Below are 19225 nucleotides of genomic sequence, written 5' to 3'. Positions count from 1 at the left end.
TACCATTTTATCTAACTACCACATAACCACTGTTCATGCAAACGAGTACAAGTTCTTAGAGACTTCAAGAGCTTCATTATTCTATTTATTACATAAGCAATCAACAGTAATTAAAGACAGGGTGGTGTAATGCCTTTAGGTAAATATCTTTCTATAAGATCACGTACAGCATAATTAATTAATTTTTCATTGAATAAAGAATAACAGCATATTTTCCTGTTACAGTTTCATTTAACTTTGTGAAACATCCACAAAACATGTGGAAAAAAACTTACGTTATTTCCCTACTTCTCCTTATTAATGTGTTTTTTTCAAAATATGATTATATTATCTTGTACGCAAACATTATTAATGAAAATCACTTCAGAGAATGAATCATAATTCTCCTCCAAAAGCGGTGAAGACTCACCCATGTCATTAAGCCAGCAGGCTATCTTTCTGTACACCTCGTCACATGCAGTCACAGTGATGGCCAGTAGGATTTCAGGGATAAACCTCACCACCCGTGGCAGCTCTTTAATCCCCATCACAAACTCCTGCCGACCAGAAACGAAAGCTGAGTCAGACATCTTTAAATTTGTAATGCTTACTTATTGTTATTCTTATTGTAATTTTTTCCTACATCAAAATGACTTGTATATGACATCATTTCAACATATCATTACTGAAATAAACCACTGCATGCCTGCGCAAGATCGATCTATCTATCTATCTATCTATCTATCTATCTATCTATCTATCTATCTATCTATCTATCTACAGTGGGGCAAAAAAGTATTAAGTCAGCAACTAATTGTGCAAGTTCCCCCCGTGTGGTTCTGGGATTTTTGCTCACAGTTCTTGTGATCTTTTTGACCCCACGGGGTGAGATCTTGCGTGGAGCCCCAGATCATCAGTGGTCTTGTATGTCTTCCATTTTCTAATAATTGCTCCCACTGTTGATTTCTTCACGCCAAGCTGCATACCTATCGCAGATTCAGTCTTCCCAGCCTGGTGCAGGTCTACAGTTTTGTTTCTGGTGTCCTTTGACAGCTCTTTGGTCTTGGCCATGGTGGAGTTTTGAGTGTGACTGTTTGAGGTTGTGGACAGGTGTCTTCTATACTGATAATGAGTTTAAACAGATGCCATTAATACGGGCAACGAGTGGAGGACAGAGGAGCCTCTTAAAGAAGAAGTTAAAGGTCTGTAAGAGCCAGAAATCTTGCTTGTAGGTGACCAAATACTTATTTTACTGAGGAATTTACCAATTAATTCATAAAAAAATCCTACAATGTGATTGTCTCTCATAGTTGAGGTATACCTATGATGAAGATTGCAGGCCTCTCTCATCTTTTTAAGTGGGAGAACTTGCACAATTGGTGGCTGACTAAATACTTTTTTTGCCCCACTTTATCTATCTATCTATCTATCTATCTATCTATCTATCTATCTATCTATCTATCTATCTATCTATCTATCTATATCTATCTATTATTAACTAAACCTGAATGACCTTTATGAGCGTGACAATGATGTAAAAAGCGAAAATATGATACCACCAACCTGAAGCTGAAAGCAGATGAGCATGGCCAGGAAGACAAAGCAAAGGCAGAAAATACAGACAGGAAAGCTAACCAACCATCTAAACACCCTCCGCCTCCAAGGTGGGTAATAAAACTCCTCGCAGCCCGTCACGGGACTGCACCGTTTCACACCCTGGAAGAGAAAAAAGGGGACAAAAAAGAATATGGGAAAGAAGGCCATACACTACAGCTAACCCTGGAATAAAGTAGTGCCTAATTTTAAACTGTCCTATAAAAAGGTCACAATTAGGGGTCGTGATGAAAAGATGGTGACTAGACGGTACATTGTGATAAGGAACTTGGAAATAATTATATCTTTTATGCTGCGCTGGTAAAGATAATGGTACCTTTGATGCTGTTAAACCCGGTTATGAGATTTGTAAAACAGAACAAAAAGAGGCTATTTAATAAGAAAAATACCTCCCAAGCGTTAAATTAAGGCTATGGGGAATCCTCTTGAAGTCGTAGAACTTTAGAAACAAATTGGTCCCAGGTTTCCTATCAAATAATTCAATACTGCCACTTTAGATGGCACTGTAGAGCTATTTAAAGCATATTTCACTTTCCATACAGATTTTGTGATAAACTAAAATCACAATAATTCATACATTTTTTATTTATTAAACTGTTGAATTACCCTAAACTGAGGCCGTGGCTCCTCAAGTGATTCGGCTGGTGTGTCCAAGGTGCCCCATCTATAAGCCAATTCCGCCCCTCTTCGCTTCCATCTCTCCAGGAACAGCGTAGCCCACACCACGTTAAAAAGGGCGAACACTACACAGCATATATCTCTGCTGGTCTGTGTGAAAAATGGTACCGGCATCAACAATTAGGTGAATGGAAGAAATAGAAAAAAACACAATCAACACTTATCGTCCATTTTATTAGGAACATCTGTACGTCTTATTCCTGCGATTATTTAATCAGCCAATCCTGGGGCAGCATCGCAGATAGGGGTACAACATTTTTATTAAAAAACAAAACAAAAACAAAAAATATCCCGATTATTAAAACTGTGACATTTAAGTATTAAATATTCCGTTTTGTATTTAAATGTTTTTTTTTAGGATATCACCAAGTAATTGGACAAATAATCTGAGAGGTTACTTGCTAATATTTATTTATAAAGTCAAAGAAAAATAAAGAAATACTTAAATTATCGGCAAACCCCACATGAATTCCCAACTTTGCGTATATTAATTAATTAATTAATTCATTCATTCATTCATTAATCAACACATTCACATAGCACACACACATACACACTATGAGCAATTTGGGAACGCCAATTGTCCTAATCTGCATGTCTTTGGAATGTGGGAGGAAACCAGAGTACCTGGAGAAAACCCACCAAGCAGAGAAGAACAAGTTGAACCCTTAACTCTGGAGTTGTGAGGCCACAGTGCTGACCACTACACCATCATCCCATCTATGCATATGTTACCTGTAATAAATTGCAGCCTTTTGCAATGAAATAATTGCACAGGTCCATCTGTGCAGAACTAATCGCAGTTTATAAAAAAAAAAAAAACAAGAGTCAAGTCAATAAGAACTTCTTTTTTTGCACCATTCTGTATTAATTCTACAGCCAGAAAAACCCAGAATGTTTGCATTTTCAAAAACATTCACACCAGGTCATCTCAGACTGGCAATCACACCACAGCCAAAGTCCAAGATAACATATTTTCTCCATCCTAATGTTTTTGGTAAACACTGCCCGACCCACTTGATCTGTATCTGCATGACATTCTGCACTGTCCTGCTTCATAACTGGCATGAATTCACAGGTGTTTTTAATATACTGGATGATGAGTGTACTGTATATGTGAACATACAAAATGCACTTGCACTAAAAAAGCAGCGCAGTAGAGAGTCAGGTCTGAACAATAATCTTCCTGAATTGTTACCTGATCAGTCTCAGTCAGCATCCACAGTACGAATCCTATCACAGCAGGATACAGCATAGAGGTTGTGTAAAAACCCAGCCAGGCGAAGTACATGGCGATCTTCACTCCAAAGTAATCACATATATCATCTAACGGAGGTAGAGATGAAAAAAACACAGAGCATATGTATGAGAATGGTAATAATACAATTAACACACCATCATCAACAGCTAATGTGTGTGTATGTGTGTGTGAGTGTGTGAATATCACTAGACATGTAGCATGTAGTAGAAAATGACAAACCCAGGGGCTGCTTCTCACACACAGCTTGCACCCACGATTTCATCAGCTGGCCCAGAATTCTCTGCTCGTGTAGGGGGAAGACTTGTTGGATCACACCTCGTGCCTTTAGCTCTGGGACTGTAATAAACACACAGTTTAGAGTTACACACGGCACACACACGCATCGCACCTCAGGAACAGTGGGCGGCTTTTAAGACTACGCTACAATTGCTTTAGTTCTCTCTTTGACAGATGAAGAATTTTACTGCAACGGAAATAATATGCATAGATATGACTTTGAATTTCAGACACTGTGGATCTATTTTAGGCAACGCCGACCACATCAAAGCACAGAGTGAACACGTACTTATGGGCTGCCCTTCAAGAAAGTGGATGTTGTGAAGGACCTCCCCTGGTTTGGCTCGGAGATTATCCAGCCAGTATTTGATTATGTTCTGGCGTTCCTGTGGAGGTTCAAAAACAGAAAACAGTTCTTTTATTTTAGTCTCCTGTAATAGAAATTTCCTTTGAGCTGATGGTTATGATTATAAGTTACAATAACCCGATATTCCTCAATGCCTCCATTTATTTGTGTTAAAAGTTCTTTTTTTAATATAATACAGCAGAATACACAGAGGAAGCAAGAAGGATTTGTTGGTGTGAACCACCTGTGATGTGAAGAAGCACAATTCACTCTCAATGTTCTCATAAATGTAGTCCTCCTCACAAGAGAAGTTGCGTGATCCACCTCCGAACTCTGGCTTCACACCTTTCCGTAGACCCATCTCCTCTGCTCCTCGCAACAGACTAAACGAAACAAATGTATTAAGAAAAGAACAGAAAACACTCACATCTGATCCACATTTGTGAACACTCTCCTTTTTGAGCAACCTGGATTCACCCGGTATAATAAATAAAACGTTCACACACTTATTTCTTATAAATTTGGTGTCAAAAGTACTAAGAATACTTTAAAATACTAGGAGTGTCCCGATGGAGGCAGAATCCATCCCTGCATAATAATTTGCTAAAGCCTAGATAAAGATCATGCTTAGAGATGAACAAGCATCTCTGTTTCAAGATGCAGCTTTATTTGGTAAGGCACTGCAGCATGGCTGATGTTCTGTGAAGAATTTATTTTGTACCAGAGCATCATCAATCTGCTCAGCCATCCTCTTGCCGTCGGCACTGCACAGGAATAATATATGACTGTCACAACTTCTATTATCATGCAGAAGGTCTTTCAGACTTCAGATCCCTCTCAATTTCAGTATGGGTTGCATTAAAATGGTGGCTGCTTAACTGATTTACAAAAGTATATGATGTATATGTGTACCATGATAAGCCATAACATTATGACGCGAAAACCTATTCTCGGGATTAACTTGCTCACGCACTGTTGGGAATGGTGTATCACTTGCTTGTGTGTGCTCAAAGATGCTGGTGATTGGCTTCGAGTCACGATTGATGTGCCTCCCATCTCTCCCCTCTTAGAGAGAGTTTGGCCAATCATCTCTCTCTAGGCCCCCAGCTGTGAGAGGCTTTAGCATCACCAGGGATTCAAACATAGGGCAAGCACTTTACCAATGCGCCAATTGGGGGCCGTGATCTGGGACGTTTGGGGGTCTGTCCAGCGACCTAAGGCTCTTTGTCTGCGGTGCCCCATGCATGGTGGGCTGTGGTGCACTAAATGATCTGGTGACTTTCTATCATGGCCAGTATTTTTCAGCGATTTGTGCTTCATTGGCTTTTCGGGAAGATGGGACTAGACGGACTGGCCTTTGTTCACCATGAGTATGGGTAAGCCTTGAGTTCCCATGGTCTTATCACCATTTTACTGATCTATAATTGTTAATCAATGTTAATGTAATGGCTGATCGTTGTATACCTAAGGCATGTAACAAATCTCATTGTCAAAATGTATAGAACAGGATGAGGGGGGGGGAGAATTTTCCAAGACATTAAAAGAGACACTGAGGGCCATTATTAACCAAGGTGCCTAAATAACCCAAAATTATGTAGGGTAATGGGCTTTGGCCTAATAAGACCAATGCTACGGCATAATTCTAATTCAGAAAACAAAACACCTTATCACCCATAGAGGTGTGGTGGTGGTGGCAGGGTAGTGGTGTCTTGGGGACTGGGGACCTGATGAAGATAAAGTAAATCATAGATACCTGATACCTCAAATACTGATCTATTTCGGCAATAAAATAAAAAAACGAAGAAAAACCTACAGATCTCAGGAAGACAGCATAAGAGGAATACACGACCCATCCTATCAAGTCAAGCATCACGTCTCAATGGTTAGTTTTGGGCAACTTTGTTGATGAAAATCTTATCTGATCCTTCAACAGAATCGAGAAAGTTTTAATCCTAAACATTATTTTAAAGCACTTTAATAACCACTGGTTACTCCAGTTGTTATAGAAATACATGCATCGCTATAAAACCGCGCTCCTGGCGAAGTTATTTTTAGGAGCAGCAGGGAAATCCTGGTGTCAAAATGAGTCTGAGGGTTCCCTCTTTTTTTTTTACTTCCTCACAGGCGTTCCTCTTGTGTCCATATCTTAGAAACCAGACATGATACAGTAATAAACTTGGTATTGAATTGGTGCTTATTTGAAAATGGTACTTAAAATTAAAATGTGCATAACTCAAATCACTCAAAATGTAACCTGATTTCATGTGATGGGTCACGTATAAAATGTACCTTTCCAGCACAATAACAACCTAAAGCACAAGTCAACAAAGGAGAGGTTTCAGGAGGAGAAGAACAAGATCAACTTTTTGAACCGGGCAAGTCAGAGCCCAGATCTAAATCCTATCAAAAACCTGTTACTTCACAGGCTTTTTATAGGATTTACTGTAGATCTGGACTCTGACTTGAACTTGAAGTGAGCTGTGGACAGGAAATATTCTTCAATATTCAATATAAGATGATAGACTTGGAGCATTTGGGGGAAAATTGGTAAACCTTTGCCTAGTGTTTGTTTCATTCAATTCTATTGGCAGCTGTATCACATTAAAGGTGTAAAATGATCTGACATGATTTATCATCATACCTTCATCATAAAACTTGTGTGGCTTATTAAAGGGATAAAACTAGTCTGTTTGTGTACTATGGTGCAATTGCATGGATCCACCCTGTAGATAAATACAAAAAGGCACAGCAAATCAATACTAAGTTATTCTGACTGATCTTTGTCCTATGATGAAACACTTCTATCCTAATAGAAAGATCTCTTCGAGGATGACAAGACAATGGCCCGTAACAACCACTGATGTAATAACTGCCCACCAATGTAAAAAAACAACAAAAAAACATAAATGTAATAGAAATATGCAGCTTAATCTGCAAATTTAAATGTAATTCTCCCATAAATGTAATAAATTTCCCACAAACATAGATTTGTTATGTGTGTGGGAAGTGTTGTGGGATTTTTTTCATTAAAAGCTCCAGATTTGTAGTGCAGTTGTGGTTTATTGCGTTCGTGGGCTGTTATTATGTTGGCGGGTGTTAGGGGCCGTCCCCGCCCCCACACGATCTTGAGAGACTAAATCATATTGTACATTCGATCCAATAAGTTCTTTCACATGACTTTTCATAGACTTTGGTACAATATGTTCTTCTTGTAATGTCCAAACATGCTCATCAAACTGTTTACCATTCTGGTTCCTGAGAGGTAGAATGAACTGCCTTCACCAGAACAGCCCTGTGTGTTTATTTCAATAATAAAAGTTTCAAATTCTTTCTCTTGAGACAGCTTCTTACTTACCGCACCTTACTTTCTTTGCACTTGCACTGCATGATATTATTTATTCATTTTTTAATGTAATGAATTATTTATGCATTAAACATGCCACTTTGACAACTCTAGCACTTTTAAAAACCAGAATTTGTCTCTTTTCCAGAAAATCCTTATTTTATCTCTCTGTGTACTGCACATTGTCTACTAGATCTATTTGACTTGCCTTCCAGGCCATGAACCATTGCAACTTCTCAAGATGCTTTGCATCTGTGCACCTTAAACTGTTTTTTTTTTTTTGTGAGTAACTTTAAATAAGAGTGTTGAAGAAGATGCATCAAATGTGGAAGTAAGATGATGCTGAAATGGTCAAACTAAGGCAATAAGTAACACTCTACACAAAGTTTTATCTACATGTACCTCAGGGCATGTTTATGAGGGGTGTTCAAGTCAAACCGGGACTTGAGTTCCTGTTCTATTATTCTGCACCGGGACTTGTGCAGAATAATAGAACACAGTTACGAAAGTAAAAACATATATTTCTCTATATAATCCCCTACTACACTAGTACACTTATACCAGTGTTTCACTAGTGTTTTAGGTACACTAGGTAAAATGTTTTTTCAGCACCATGATCCATGATCGGACTGCTTGCTTTACATCTAAAACAGTGGCCTCCCAGGAACTCCATTAATGGCCCAAACACATGGAGGACTATAAGAAGATGTGGCAATAACTCTCAGCTGAGTTCCTGTAATGTACAAGTTCTTGGTGAATGATTGTGTAAACTGTTCCCACAGACAGATGTGTCTATCCACAAACTGGTAACGAGATATCTGTGAATTTTCAAGGATCAGGTGTTCACCTCAGTGAATGTTCAATGGGCTCTGAGCCACCTGACCAGGATCGTCATTCTAAGGACATACGGCTTTCTTTAAAATATTTGCACCATTCAAATGCAGCTGAGAGTATAATCAGTATAATCACTATACTGTGCTTCAGTCTTCTATAAATTTGAATGGGTTTTATACCTTTATTCACAAGAAACGTAATTATAAGTCCCAGTTTGACTTGACCACCCCTAATTGATGACATAAATATCATATAAATTTAAGAAAAGACACTTAGAGCATAAGCATTTATATTCTGCAATCTAAGTCCGTCCATCACACACCCACAAAGACACAGTGTATGTTACAGAGCCACTCTGTCTAGAAAATAAACCTTTTTTCTTTCATATTCATTCTTAGAAAGTAAAATGACACACAGATAAGTTAGTGCCGAGGGTGTATTCTGTCGTAAGATACATATCGTGTTTACCTGTCCATTATTCACTCTGCTCATCATAAATTTCAAAGAGGTTTAGAGGGGACAAAAAAGGTATGCACTACACAACACATGAAGGGGATTTAAACATCAGAGTGGGAATTTACCCTAACATGCTAATAAAGGCTTTTTACCATTATATGCCCACACACACTTCATACCATCACACATGTGCCTTTAACCAAACATCCTACGTACAACGGCGTTATCTACTGACTGTGGGCGTTTCTGTCTACTGACTGTGTAAGTTTCTGCATTCTGTATCTTCTGTATTTTACTTAATTTTTTACTTAATGTTAAGTTTATGTTCTATGAGGAAGGTAAGGTATAATTTATATGGATTGTTTTTCTAGTAAAGGTTAGACATGTTTTGAAGGAAATCTCTGACTTAATAACAGGCCCAGAACAAGTCTTGGTTTACGAGTACCGAGTTTCATGTAGCATGCATTTGCTTCTTGTTTTGACGCCGAGCGTCACGTGATCACAATTGAACCAATTGTTTTTCTCTCTCTTGTGCTGCGGAATTGTGTGTGCGCGTAAAACATTAAAAAATATATATTATTTTGTGTTTGTATGCATGCTTGTACAGTGCGCGTGTACTGTTTATTATAACACACTTGTGTGCGTTCATGTAAAGCAAAAGAAAGTCTCATTAGAGAGGTTAAAGATTCATTTTCTCTCTCCCTTTCTGTATTAGCCTGCTGTTTGTGTCTGATTGCGCGCGAGTCATTGTACACATGGTGTCCCTTCACACACACACCTCTTTTTTCGCCTTCACACACGCACACACACACACCCTCCTTCTTTCGCCTTCACTCACACAAACACACACACCCTCCTTCTCTTGCCTTCACTCTCTCTCTCACACACACACACACACACACACACACACACACACACACTCTGCTCTACACAGAAACACTGCTAAGTCTCGATTCTTTTCAAAGGTAAAGTGCAGGTTCATTTGTTTTATTTTTACCTTTACAGCAGTGATTCCGTTAGTATGCGCTCACGCGAGACTTGCTAGTGATGTTCCTTGCTAATTCTACTGATAAAACAGTCTTTCTGTTTATGTATGTGTGTGTGTGTGTGTGTGTGTGTGTGTGTGCGTGAAACTCAAATAATTGAGGAAGAAGGGTTACTGTGTAAGATGTGGAATAAGACCCCCTTCTCCCTCTTCTCCTCTATCCTTACTTTACCTTTACACACACACACACACACACACACACACACACACACACACACACACACACACACACACACAGCACCTGCACGCATAAATAGAAACACTTATCTGTCTGGATTTATTTGTACTTTTTTTAAAGGTAAAGTGTGGGTTAATTTGCTGTATTTTTACCTTTTATTTTATTTTATATTTTGGATTAATTATTTAAATTTTAATTTTTTTGGGCTGTGGAACGAATAATTTGAGTTTCTATTATTTCTTATGGGAAAATTTGCTTTGGAATACAAGCCCACTTCCTGAATGGGTTATGCTCGTAATCCAAAGTTCCACTGTATTAAGATTTCTAGTGATGACTAAAATAAAGGCCTAAGGAATTAAATATTTAAATCCCAAAGTAACACATACATTTAATCTTTGGCTGCTCCTATAGTCTGGTATATTCCCCTATATTGGTTACAGGAAGCCAGTGGACAAAAACATAATCCTAAACTACATAAACATTTAGAAATACATACATACAGACATACATAATGACCGTGACAAGTGACAGGTTTTTTGTTGACATAAGGTTGGACTGTCTTATGTTAGAACGTCATGAAAATGAGTTGAGTGCGAATCTGATATGTGAGAGTAACATAATAGAATTGCCCATGAAAGGACATGCCAAGCTCAAGAAACATTTATTTTATTGGGACAAATAAAAAAAAAGACATAGTGTAAAGGAATTCTTATAGATTTTTAAAAAAGATCATTCATTCATTCATTCATTCATTCATTTGTTCCAGGGTCAACATGCACTGCCCAGACAAAAAAAAAGTCACCACCTGGATTAAACTAAGCAAATATTTAAGAACCTTAGTGAAATGACATTGTTACAACAGTAGAACTCACGACCATGTTTAATAGTGAAAGTAAGAGCATTTTCACACAACTCAAGGGACTGGTACTAAACAGCTGTGTAGATTAAGGGTCTTTGGAAACAAGGTCTAGGTTCAGTAATGATATGTGGCTAAATCAGCTGACAACCTGAATATATTGAATACCCAGGTTTTTTCCATCGATGGATTTTTAGCTCTATTGAGAATCTTTGGGAGGTGCTGGAGAAGACTTTACATAGCGGGGTGTCTCTCCATTCCTCAACGCAAAATATTGTAAAGAAATTAATGTGACATTAATTGTGACATTACCCAAGCTTATCAAAATGATACATGGCCACAAAATATAGTCCAACAAAGTATTCGATTGTGTGATTTTTTTGTTGTTGTTTTGACTGGGCAGTGTACTAGGGATGGTAATCACCAGGGACCATCTGACACGATATTATCACAAGACCTAGGTGCTGATTAAATTTGTATTGCGTTTTTATTACTATAATGATTTTATTAACATTTTAATTTAATCCTAATATTTTTTTCAGATTCTGTTACATTTCTAAACACTCTTAGCAAATAATTTTCTCCTGCCACACAGGATGATGTTCTGCCTGCCAACATGTCAATAGTTTAGAGTGCACCACCTATAGGATTATAGAGGAACTGCAACATCTAAACGTATAACAAAAATATTGCCTTATAAAGACGTAGCCTTGCTCCACATTGTCTTAAACTACACACTATGCCATTATTAAGTACAGTGCTCTAAAGATTTATATAGCTAAAAAGGACAGTGAGTAGACATTAGAGTTGTACTTTAAATAAGCACAGAACTACTGTAGTTTCTCAGCTGTCAATCACAGGGAACTGCTTGGATGAACAAACCTGTGCAGCACACTTCTGCACTGCCGAATTCTTGCAGAGAAGACTGTCATTAAATATTTACTTAACAACTCACACACACACACACACATAAGTAAACCCAGGCTTACTTTTCATATGTTGCTGTGACGAAGAACGCATAGACTCTTGTGTGTTTGTGGTGTCGTATCTGGATGATAAGTTCCGGGATGCCGAGGCGTATTTGATTCAGTAGCCACAGTAACGTGTGGTCGTCTGTGGTGTCTAAAAATATATAACTCAGGATTACTATTTATTACGATACGACTTATCATGTAGATTTAAGGAATCAGTGGGGAGAGAGTGGAGAAAAGGGTAAGGAGGACCTGCAAAAGTCATGAGGACGTCGCAGTTCTCTGTGGGCACGGTCTTCATCCAGGATTTATGGGACATGATGTATCTCCCAGCCTGCAGCAGCCTCTTTCCAAACAGTTTATCTATGAGCCAGAGAGAGAGAGAGAGAGAGAGAGAGAGAGAATGTCAGTGACCTTGCCATGTTGCTATGGACAGACACACACAGACTCACATACACTGTGAGGCACACTCCCTCGCTCCTATTTCTCTTTGTCAAGTTTAAATGTCACCCACGTTTCCCGTGCAACATGAGAAGACTAGATGTGGCTGGACTTTTCTATTCACAGAGCCATGCCTACATTCTGGATGTGTTTAAAACCTACCTTCAAAAAACTGAAAAATCTATTCGCATTTGGTATTTGGGACGTTATCATTATATCATATATGGGATATTTTAGCACTTGGGCTTGGGTGTTAACACCGAAATGTGGTAGGTGGATGAGTAAACTGTTACAGATTAGCACATAGCAGAGAAGTGTGAAAAGCACCTTTTGCATTGAGCAACTCAAGGCTGGAAAAAAAATAGTTGAGCAGCGTGGGAAAAATCTGAATTGAAACAGTTTTATCTAATATGCTCACTGGCAACTTTATTAGTAATAGCTGTATAGCTGAGACACTGTAAAGACTTTTTGCTTTTTTTTTGGCATATTTAAATTGTAATCAGAATTGAAATCTGATTGCTTTCATGTAGTCTGAACAGAAAAAAAAACACACTCAATCTAATCTGATCCACATCCAGATGTGGTGTGAAAGCAGATTCAAATCTGATTCCCAACCAAGTGCCTCAGTCTAAACTCTCTACATTTTCAAATCGGATTTCAAACTGTCCATTACTTCACTTGCAACACGATGACTAAATTCAAGTCCACACGAACACGTGGTATTGTCATGTATCCATGGTTGAAAAACGAGTGGGAAGACGATGGAAGAAATGGAGCTTGAAATAGTGCAGTTAAGCCAGCTGCTCTTCCTCTTCCTGAAAACACGGTTAATTTAGCTGCACGGAAAATCCAAGGGCGCGGCCTTTACATACTTAGCGGTAAAAGCATCAAAAGTGGAAACAAGACCCTCTTTGAGCTCCTAAAGCATAGCAACTTAACTTTCTACAGAGCGTCTGGCTTAACCGCAGTATGGAGACGGAGAACAATAGCCTCTGGACAGGGGACGAAGTCTGATAGCACTTTGGAAGATGTGTCAGTGCAGGCAAAGCTAGAGGGAACGTAAAGGAACAGGGTGATATATGAGGAAATATTGTTCTGCAAGCCTCTGGGGTCGTTACTACAGCAACCAATGCAGATAGGTTGACAATGTGTCAGAATTTGGCTGCCAGTCTGAACAGGGCCGAATCCAATCTGATCACTTTCAAATAACATTGTAGGACAGACAATCCTAAAGATCAGATTGGTTGAATAAATTAGATTGGGTTCTGTCTGAACAAGGCCTAAGTTCGAATCCTGATCATGGTCATGCGTAGCTGGGAGTTAAGAGCAAAATTGGCCAGTGTCTCTGGATGTGATCGAATCATCTCTGGATGAGTCAATTGTGGGAAAAACTATGGTAAGTCAAATTACCACTCTTTACCACTATGGCTAGCAACCTACAATGCTTAACATGTCAGACCTTGACCAGGGTGGGCTACAACAGCAGAGGATCAGTGAGTTTCACTTCTGTCAGCCAGGAACATATATCTGAGGCTACAGTGGACACAGGCTCACCACAACTGGGCAATTAAAGCTTAAAAAATGTTTTTTTTGTTTTTTTTTTCAATATTCCCAAAAAGAATATAACAGAAACAATGTCTTTAACCAGAAGTGAGTACACATCTTATTAGTCCCGTGTGTGTTTTAAAACTTGGTATATATGGCATCAGCCCTGCTCCCTACTAGGGATGCACCGAAATGAAATGCTTGGCCGAAGCCGAATAATAATGAAATGCTTGGCCGAAGGCCGAATACCGAACGCGGTGTTTCGCATTTTTTTCCATTTATTTTGCCAATTTATATTAATTATTTATTAAATAGCAAAAATTAGCTTTTTACTATTTTGTGTTGCTTTTCAGAGAAATAAATCAAATAACAAAAATACAATTTCAAAATATTTATTTAACACTGAACATTTTTTTTTAACATTCCAGCAGATATTATACAAACAAAGCACAATATAACTTAAAATAAATAAATTAGTAAAATAAAAAAATATTTTTATTTGGCCATCTTTGAAGCCCCCCTTCTTGAATAGCCTATGTTAGGCCTATAACTGACTGCTGAAAGAATGTAACTCTGTATGTCTACTACAACAAATGTGCATTGAATAGTGCAAAAAATGTGGATTCGCTGCTGCTGTTGCCGTAGCCGCCGCCGTGTCTTTCTCGTACTCTGCATGATGTTCGGAGTGTCTTGATTTTAAGTGATCACTGAAACTTGAAGTGCTGTACGTTTTTGTAGATGCACCCCCTCTGGACAATTCAGCAGAACAGTGTCTGCAAACGGCCGTTGACACTTTAAAGTGCTTCCACACAGCTGACATGTTTGCTGCATAAAGCGCTCACTCTACGCGGGTTACTATTTGATCGTGTCATTAAAAACGTCATTGTTCGGTGCATCCCTACTCCCTACCCCAGAAGTTAGCTGGATCTGCGTCTTGATTTGTTGTCCAATAAAGAATATTTGCATAATTTTGCACGCTGATTGCATTACATGGACGTATTCTTGATCAGTGACAGTTTCTTAGCATAGCAATACTTATTTTTTCACTCACTTATTCTTTATGCTGGAATCCTGAAACCTATACTAGTGAACTTGGGCACAAGGCAGGGTACACCCTGGACAGGGTGCCAATCCATCATAGAGCAAACATTCTTACACACTTCAAAGAATTTGGAAAAGCCAATTTTCCTACCACTCATGTCTATAGATTGTTTAAGGAAACAAGCCTGGAGGTGCGAGGCCACAGTGCTAATCACTATGCCACCATGCCCCCTAACATCGCAATATATTTGACTCATTTAAAAACAATAAAGCGGTAATGGTGCCGAAAGCACGGCTATTTAGGCAGACTAGAGATATTTTTCTAAATTATTCAGACCATGTATTTCAGGCACATCAGCAGGAACTCTGGAAAGTTTTGTTTCATTATGGAAAAACCAAAAAAACAAAAAACCTAACTTGCAAATACAACGCAGCTGGCAGCAACTGGTAAACATATGAATTACAGCTCAAAAATGCCCTGTTTTATTGCTCGGACCTGTATAATTGCTGTGTATAGCTTTATCTGGTGTCACAAACACCAGGTCAAAAGAGGGCTTTGTAAAAGCTCAGTGCTCTGTGACTGTAATATACCTAGCTGCAGCACTGCAGTGGCTTTGTCCTCACTCGCTCAGACGCAGGATCCTACAGATGCTCATCCTCACGCTACAGGCACGCCACATTTCATCAACAGCCATCTGGCGCAAAAATGATCTCTTATTATTCAGTTCTGAAACGAAATAAGCACGAACGCACGATTTGTAATCCTTACACGGGTTTCGTGACCGACATACAGTAGAGCTGGTGCTAAAGATCATCTTATGGCTATTATGCAGCGAAAAGGATATTGACATTTTATAAAAGTAGAAGTAAGATCTGCCTATTTGGCTGGGCAAGAACTTTGACATTTCCCTCTCTGAGCTTATAAAGGAATTAGACCTGTGGATCTTAATAGTGCTCACATTGAACCTTTACGTGAAATGGAAACACTCTACTGTATACTGTAGAGACTACTAGAATTACAAAGAAATCAAAGAAAAAATTGAGATTGCTTTAGTGTGTTGGTTTATTTTTTATGTGAAAATTTGCTGTCACGCAGAGCGAGTGTATCTACACATCCGTCTTAGGTAAGAACAAAACAACTTGCTGCAGACAGGCCATATAACATCATCCTCACATCATAACTGCTATAGGTATCTTCTGTCAAATTAAACTGTCATCACTTAGTTTTTTATCTCTCGGTTTTGTTTCCTGGGAGATACTAGTATAAGATCTACATTGCATTCTATTTATAAATGGAGCATGGTAGCATTTGGTGCTGCAGGGGTGATATCTCATTATGCCACTGACTATCTAATACAACTCGAGGTGCTCGGTGATGTTTTGCCCACCAGATGCTTTCTCCAAAAAATTAATTGCACGTTGCTTTTGTTTCTTCCCTAGAGCTGTAACCCCGCTTTTCACAGCAAGATATGTTTTCCGTTTCTGCCTGTGGATGCTGACTCATCAACACATCGGTTCATCAGTTCCCTCGATAAATTTGACTATTTTGTTTTTTTCCTACATTATTCACTCAGTTGCACAATAACCTGTTTTTGGCATCGTCCCGCCATCGTTCTTTATTATATTACACAAGGGGCGTTCGAGTAAAACCGGGACTTTTAAATGGGCAGAATAAGAGAACACCGTTTATTTCTCTACTGCCACACTACTGCACTTTTTCACTTGCACTAAACTTCCCATCTGCATTGCATTGTATCATTTATTCATCGAAATGAATATAATGCACTTTTACAAACAAGCACTTGTCTCTTTTCCAGGACATCCTTATTTTATATCTTTGTGTACTAAACACCGTCTATTAGATCTACTTGACTCGTCTTTCAGGTCATGAACCATCGCATCTTGTGAATCAGCTTAAAATGTTTATACTTTTTGTGAACCACTTTGATTAAGAGTTTCGTATAATATTTATATATAAATATGGCAGTAAGATGTTGCTGATCAAATTAAGACAAATCTACTCAATGATTAACCTACATATTCCTCAGGGCATGTTTATGAGTGGCATTTATGTCAAAGCAGGACTTTTGATTGTGCAGAATAACATAACACAGTTATGAGAGTAAAAGATCCCTTTATTTCTCTGAATAACCTCCTGCTTCAATGATGCACTTATACCAGCGTTTCACTAGCACTTGGATAGGTAGAAAGTTTTCTCAGTACTCCGGAGCCATGAGCAGACTGTGGCTTCACGTCTATACCGGAAATGGTATGTATATCATGTAAACTGTAGTCCAAAACCCATGTCTTGGTATAGAAGCGGCTTTAACCTTGCAAGCTCCTGAGATCTTAACAGGACTCTAAATGAGTGCTTTATTAAAGGCAAGGGCATTTGGTGGGTAAACACATTTATCCTATAGATAAAAGACTCAATGTGCCAATATCAATTATAAGGTAAATAAATGTTATGTGCTATGAATTCCTAATTATAGTGATCTACAGTATTTGTATATCTACAATGTTTTCAATTAGATCTAGACTGTTTCCAGAAATTTCTCCCTTACATTGATATTCTTTGTTAAAGCTTATTAAAAATAGAATCAGCATTTTAATGCACAATTTTGCAATCCATATAGTACATGAATATAAACCACAACTTCTTGCGAAGGTCATTGCAATAGTGTGTTTCCAGATTTCCCAACATATAAACATATACAGTAGCTGTTTTGAACAAAGCATTGGGGAAGTGGGAGAATAATAATAATAAAATAAAAAAAAAACTACAGAATAAATAGTAAAGTAATACATTTATTTGACAAATAAATAGGTGACACTATTATTATCTTATGATTACACTTTATAAATGCTTTTCTTTTGCGGTGAACAATAATAGCTGTGCTGGTTAACTGCTACATGTGTATTGTAGGTCAGGTTGGTTTTTATAGACCGCAGAAGTGACCACCGGCTTGCATGCTACTCAGAAGGCTGGCTCGTGATACAATGTGCATTGGCGTATTGATATCTTAATGTGTTGTTCTCAAAATGCTAAAAGTGTGTCATTGGTTGAGGTTTGCAATATGGATAAAGTTGTGTATCTGGAAACATTATGACCGTTCTTCTGCAGATTTTATTAAAGGTTGCAGAGTCATAGCAGCTCCAAATACATCTCAAGTGTAAACATAATGTGAAATAAGAAAATCTCATTTTCCCTTATTGCGCCCAGTAACTTCAATAGGTTGGGGACATAACCCCCCCCCCCTTTTTTAGATAGTTTAGTGTGTTAAAAATTAGAAACTACCCATTTACCCATGTAAAGTCTCTTAGGGAGCCTGTATTCGAGATGAGCCAGCAACCATCAGATTTTCTCAGATGGGTCACAAGGCAATATTATCACATCAGTGGATGCTTGAAGTATTTACAGGAAACTACAATCATGATATTGTGGCATATGTGAATATAAATTCGGAGGCTGTAGGCGTACCAGCTGTCATAATAATAGTCAATTAAATCTTCTATTAGTTTCCCATTTAAAGACCCTCTAAAACATCCGTCACTCTGTGATTAGATTAAAACACAAACAAAAGTCCCTTAAAAACCAGAACTACAGTACTACAGTACCTAATAGGTAGAGTAAAAAAAAAAAAAAAGTCCAGAAATGTTTTTGGTTTATAAACAATCATGCTCCATTTTTATTCTCCCTATAAAAAAGCAACTTCAAAGTTTCGCTTGTGCTTTGTTTCACTTTGTTATTACACATTTGTCTTGTTGGCTTCAAGATACAGCAAAGAAAAGGAGAAGCAGGTGCTATTACATTTTTTGACCCAAAAATAAAAAATTACCATTTGGATTTAAACAACCAAGTACATCAGAGCCTTTAATAGTATAATTATTGCAGTGATTAATGTTATAACTGGCATTGATTCTTATAACCCCCCACTGATGCAGTGAATAGCTTCTTATTTTCTAAACAACAATCACGGAAGACATATCCTGATCCAAATTATTGGCCTGCATCAAGCAAAGAAAACAACTAAGGAGATTAGATAAGGAGAGAAATGTGGTTGATGGTCAATGCTGGCTATGAGAAAAAGGTATCAGAACAACCAGAGCACCACAGCCTGTCATGCACGAAGCTTAACAGACAGAGCCCATGTCCGACAACGCGTCCTACAATATCCCCAGAGCCCAATCTGATTGAGAACCCATGGGACGCACCAGTCAAACTGGTCCGCTCCACAGAGACCCCTTCCTGCAACCCACCTAGTCCTTACACGCACACATTGGCACTGGTTTTATGTCGTAGGGTTGCCACAGCGGACCATCAATCCACACAACAACTTGGCACAGGTTTTTTGCTGGAT

General features: G+C 38.4%; 1 protein-coding gene across 2 annotated transcripts in view; it reads right to left on the bottom strand.

Annotated features, from left to right (window-relative positions):
• Positions 1-19225, bottom strand: part of ano8b (anoctamin 8b) — a 48643-nt gene that overhangs the window by 8992 nt on the left and 20426 nt on the right. For both annotated transcript variants that reach the window (XM_053513211.1, XM_053513210.1), the window contains exons 2-10: positions 12090-12200; positions 11856-11988; positions 4399-4537; positions 4098-4194; positions 3752-3868; positions 3470-3597; positions 2200-2361; positions 1543-1695; positions 410-536 (exon numbers count right to left, since the gene is read on the bottom strand). In XM_053513211.1, the coding sequence (XP_053369186.1) occupies positions 410-536; positions 1543-1695; positions 2200-2361; positions 3470-3597; positions 3752-3868; positions 4098-4194; positions 4399-4537; positions 11856-11988; positions 12090-12156 (1123 nt within the window). In that variant the 5' untranslated portion in view covers positions 12157-12200. The remainder of the gene's footprint in view (positions 1-409; positions 537-1542; positions 1696-2199; positions 2362-3469; positions 3598-3751; positions 3869-4097; positions 4195-4398; positions 4538-11855; positions 11989-12089; positions 12201-19225) is intronic.

Source organism: Clarias gariepinus, chromosome 15 (genome assembly GCF_024256425.1).
Source record: "Clarias gariepinus isolate MV-2021 ecotype Netherlands chromosome 15, CGAR_prim_01v2, whole genome shotgun sequence".
Taxonomy (NCBI): domain Eukaryota; kingdom Metazoa; phylum Chordata; class Actinopteri; order Siluriformes; family Clariidae; genus Clarias; species Clarias gariepinus.
The sequence above is the reverse complement of the archived record's forward strand: the minus strand, read 5'-3'. Positions and strand labels throughout refer to the sequence as shown.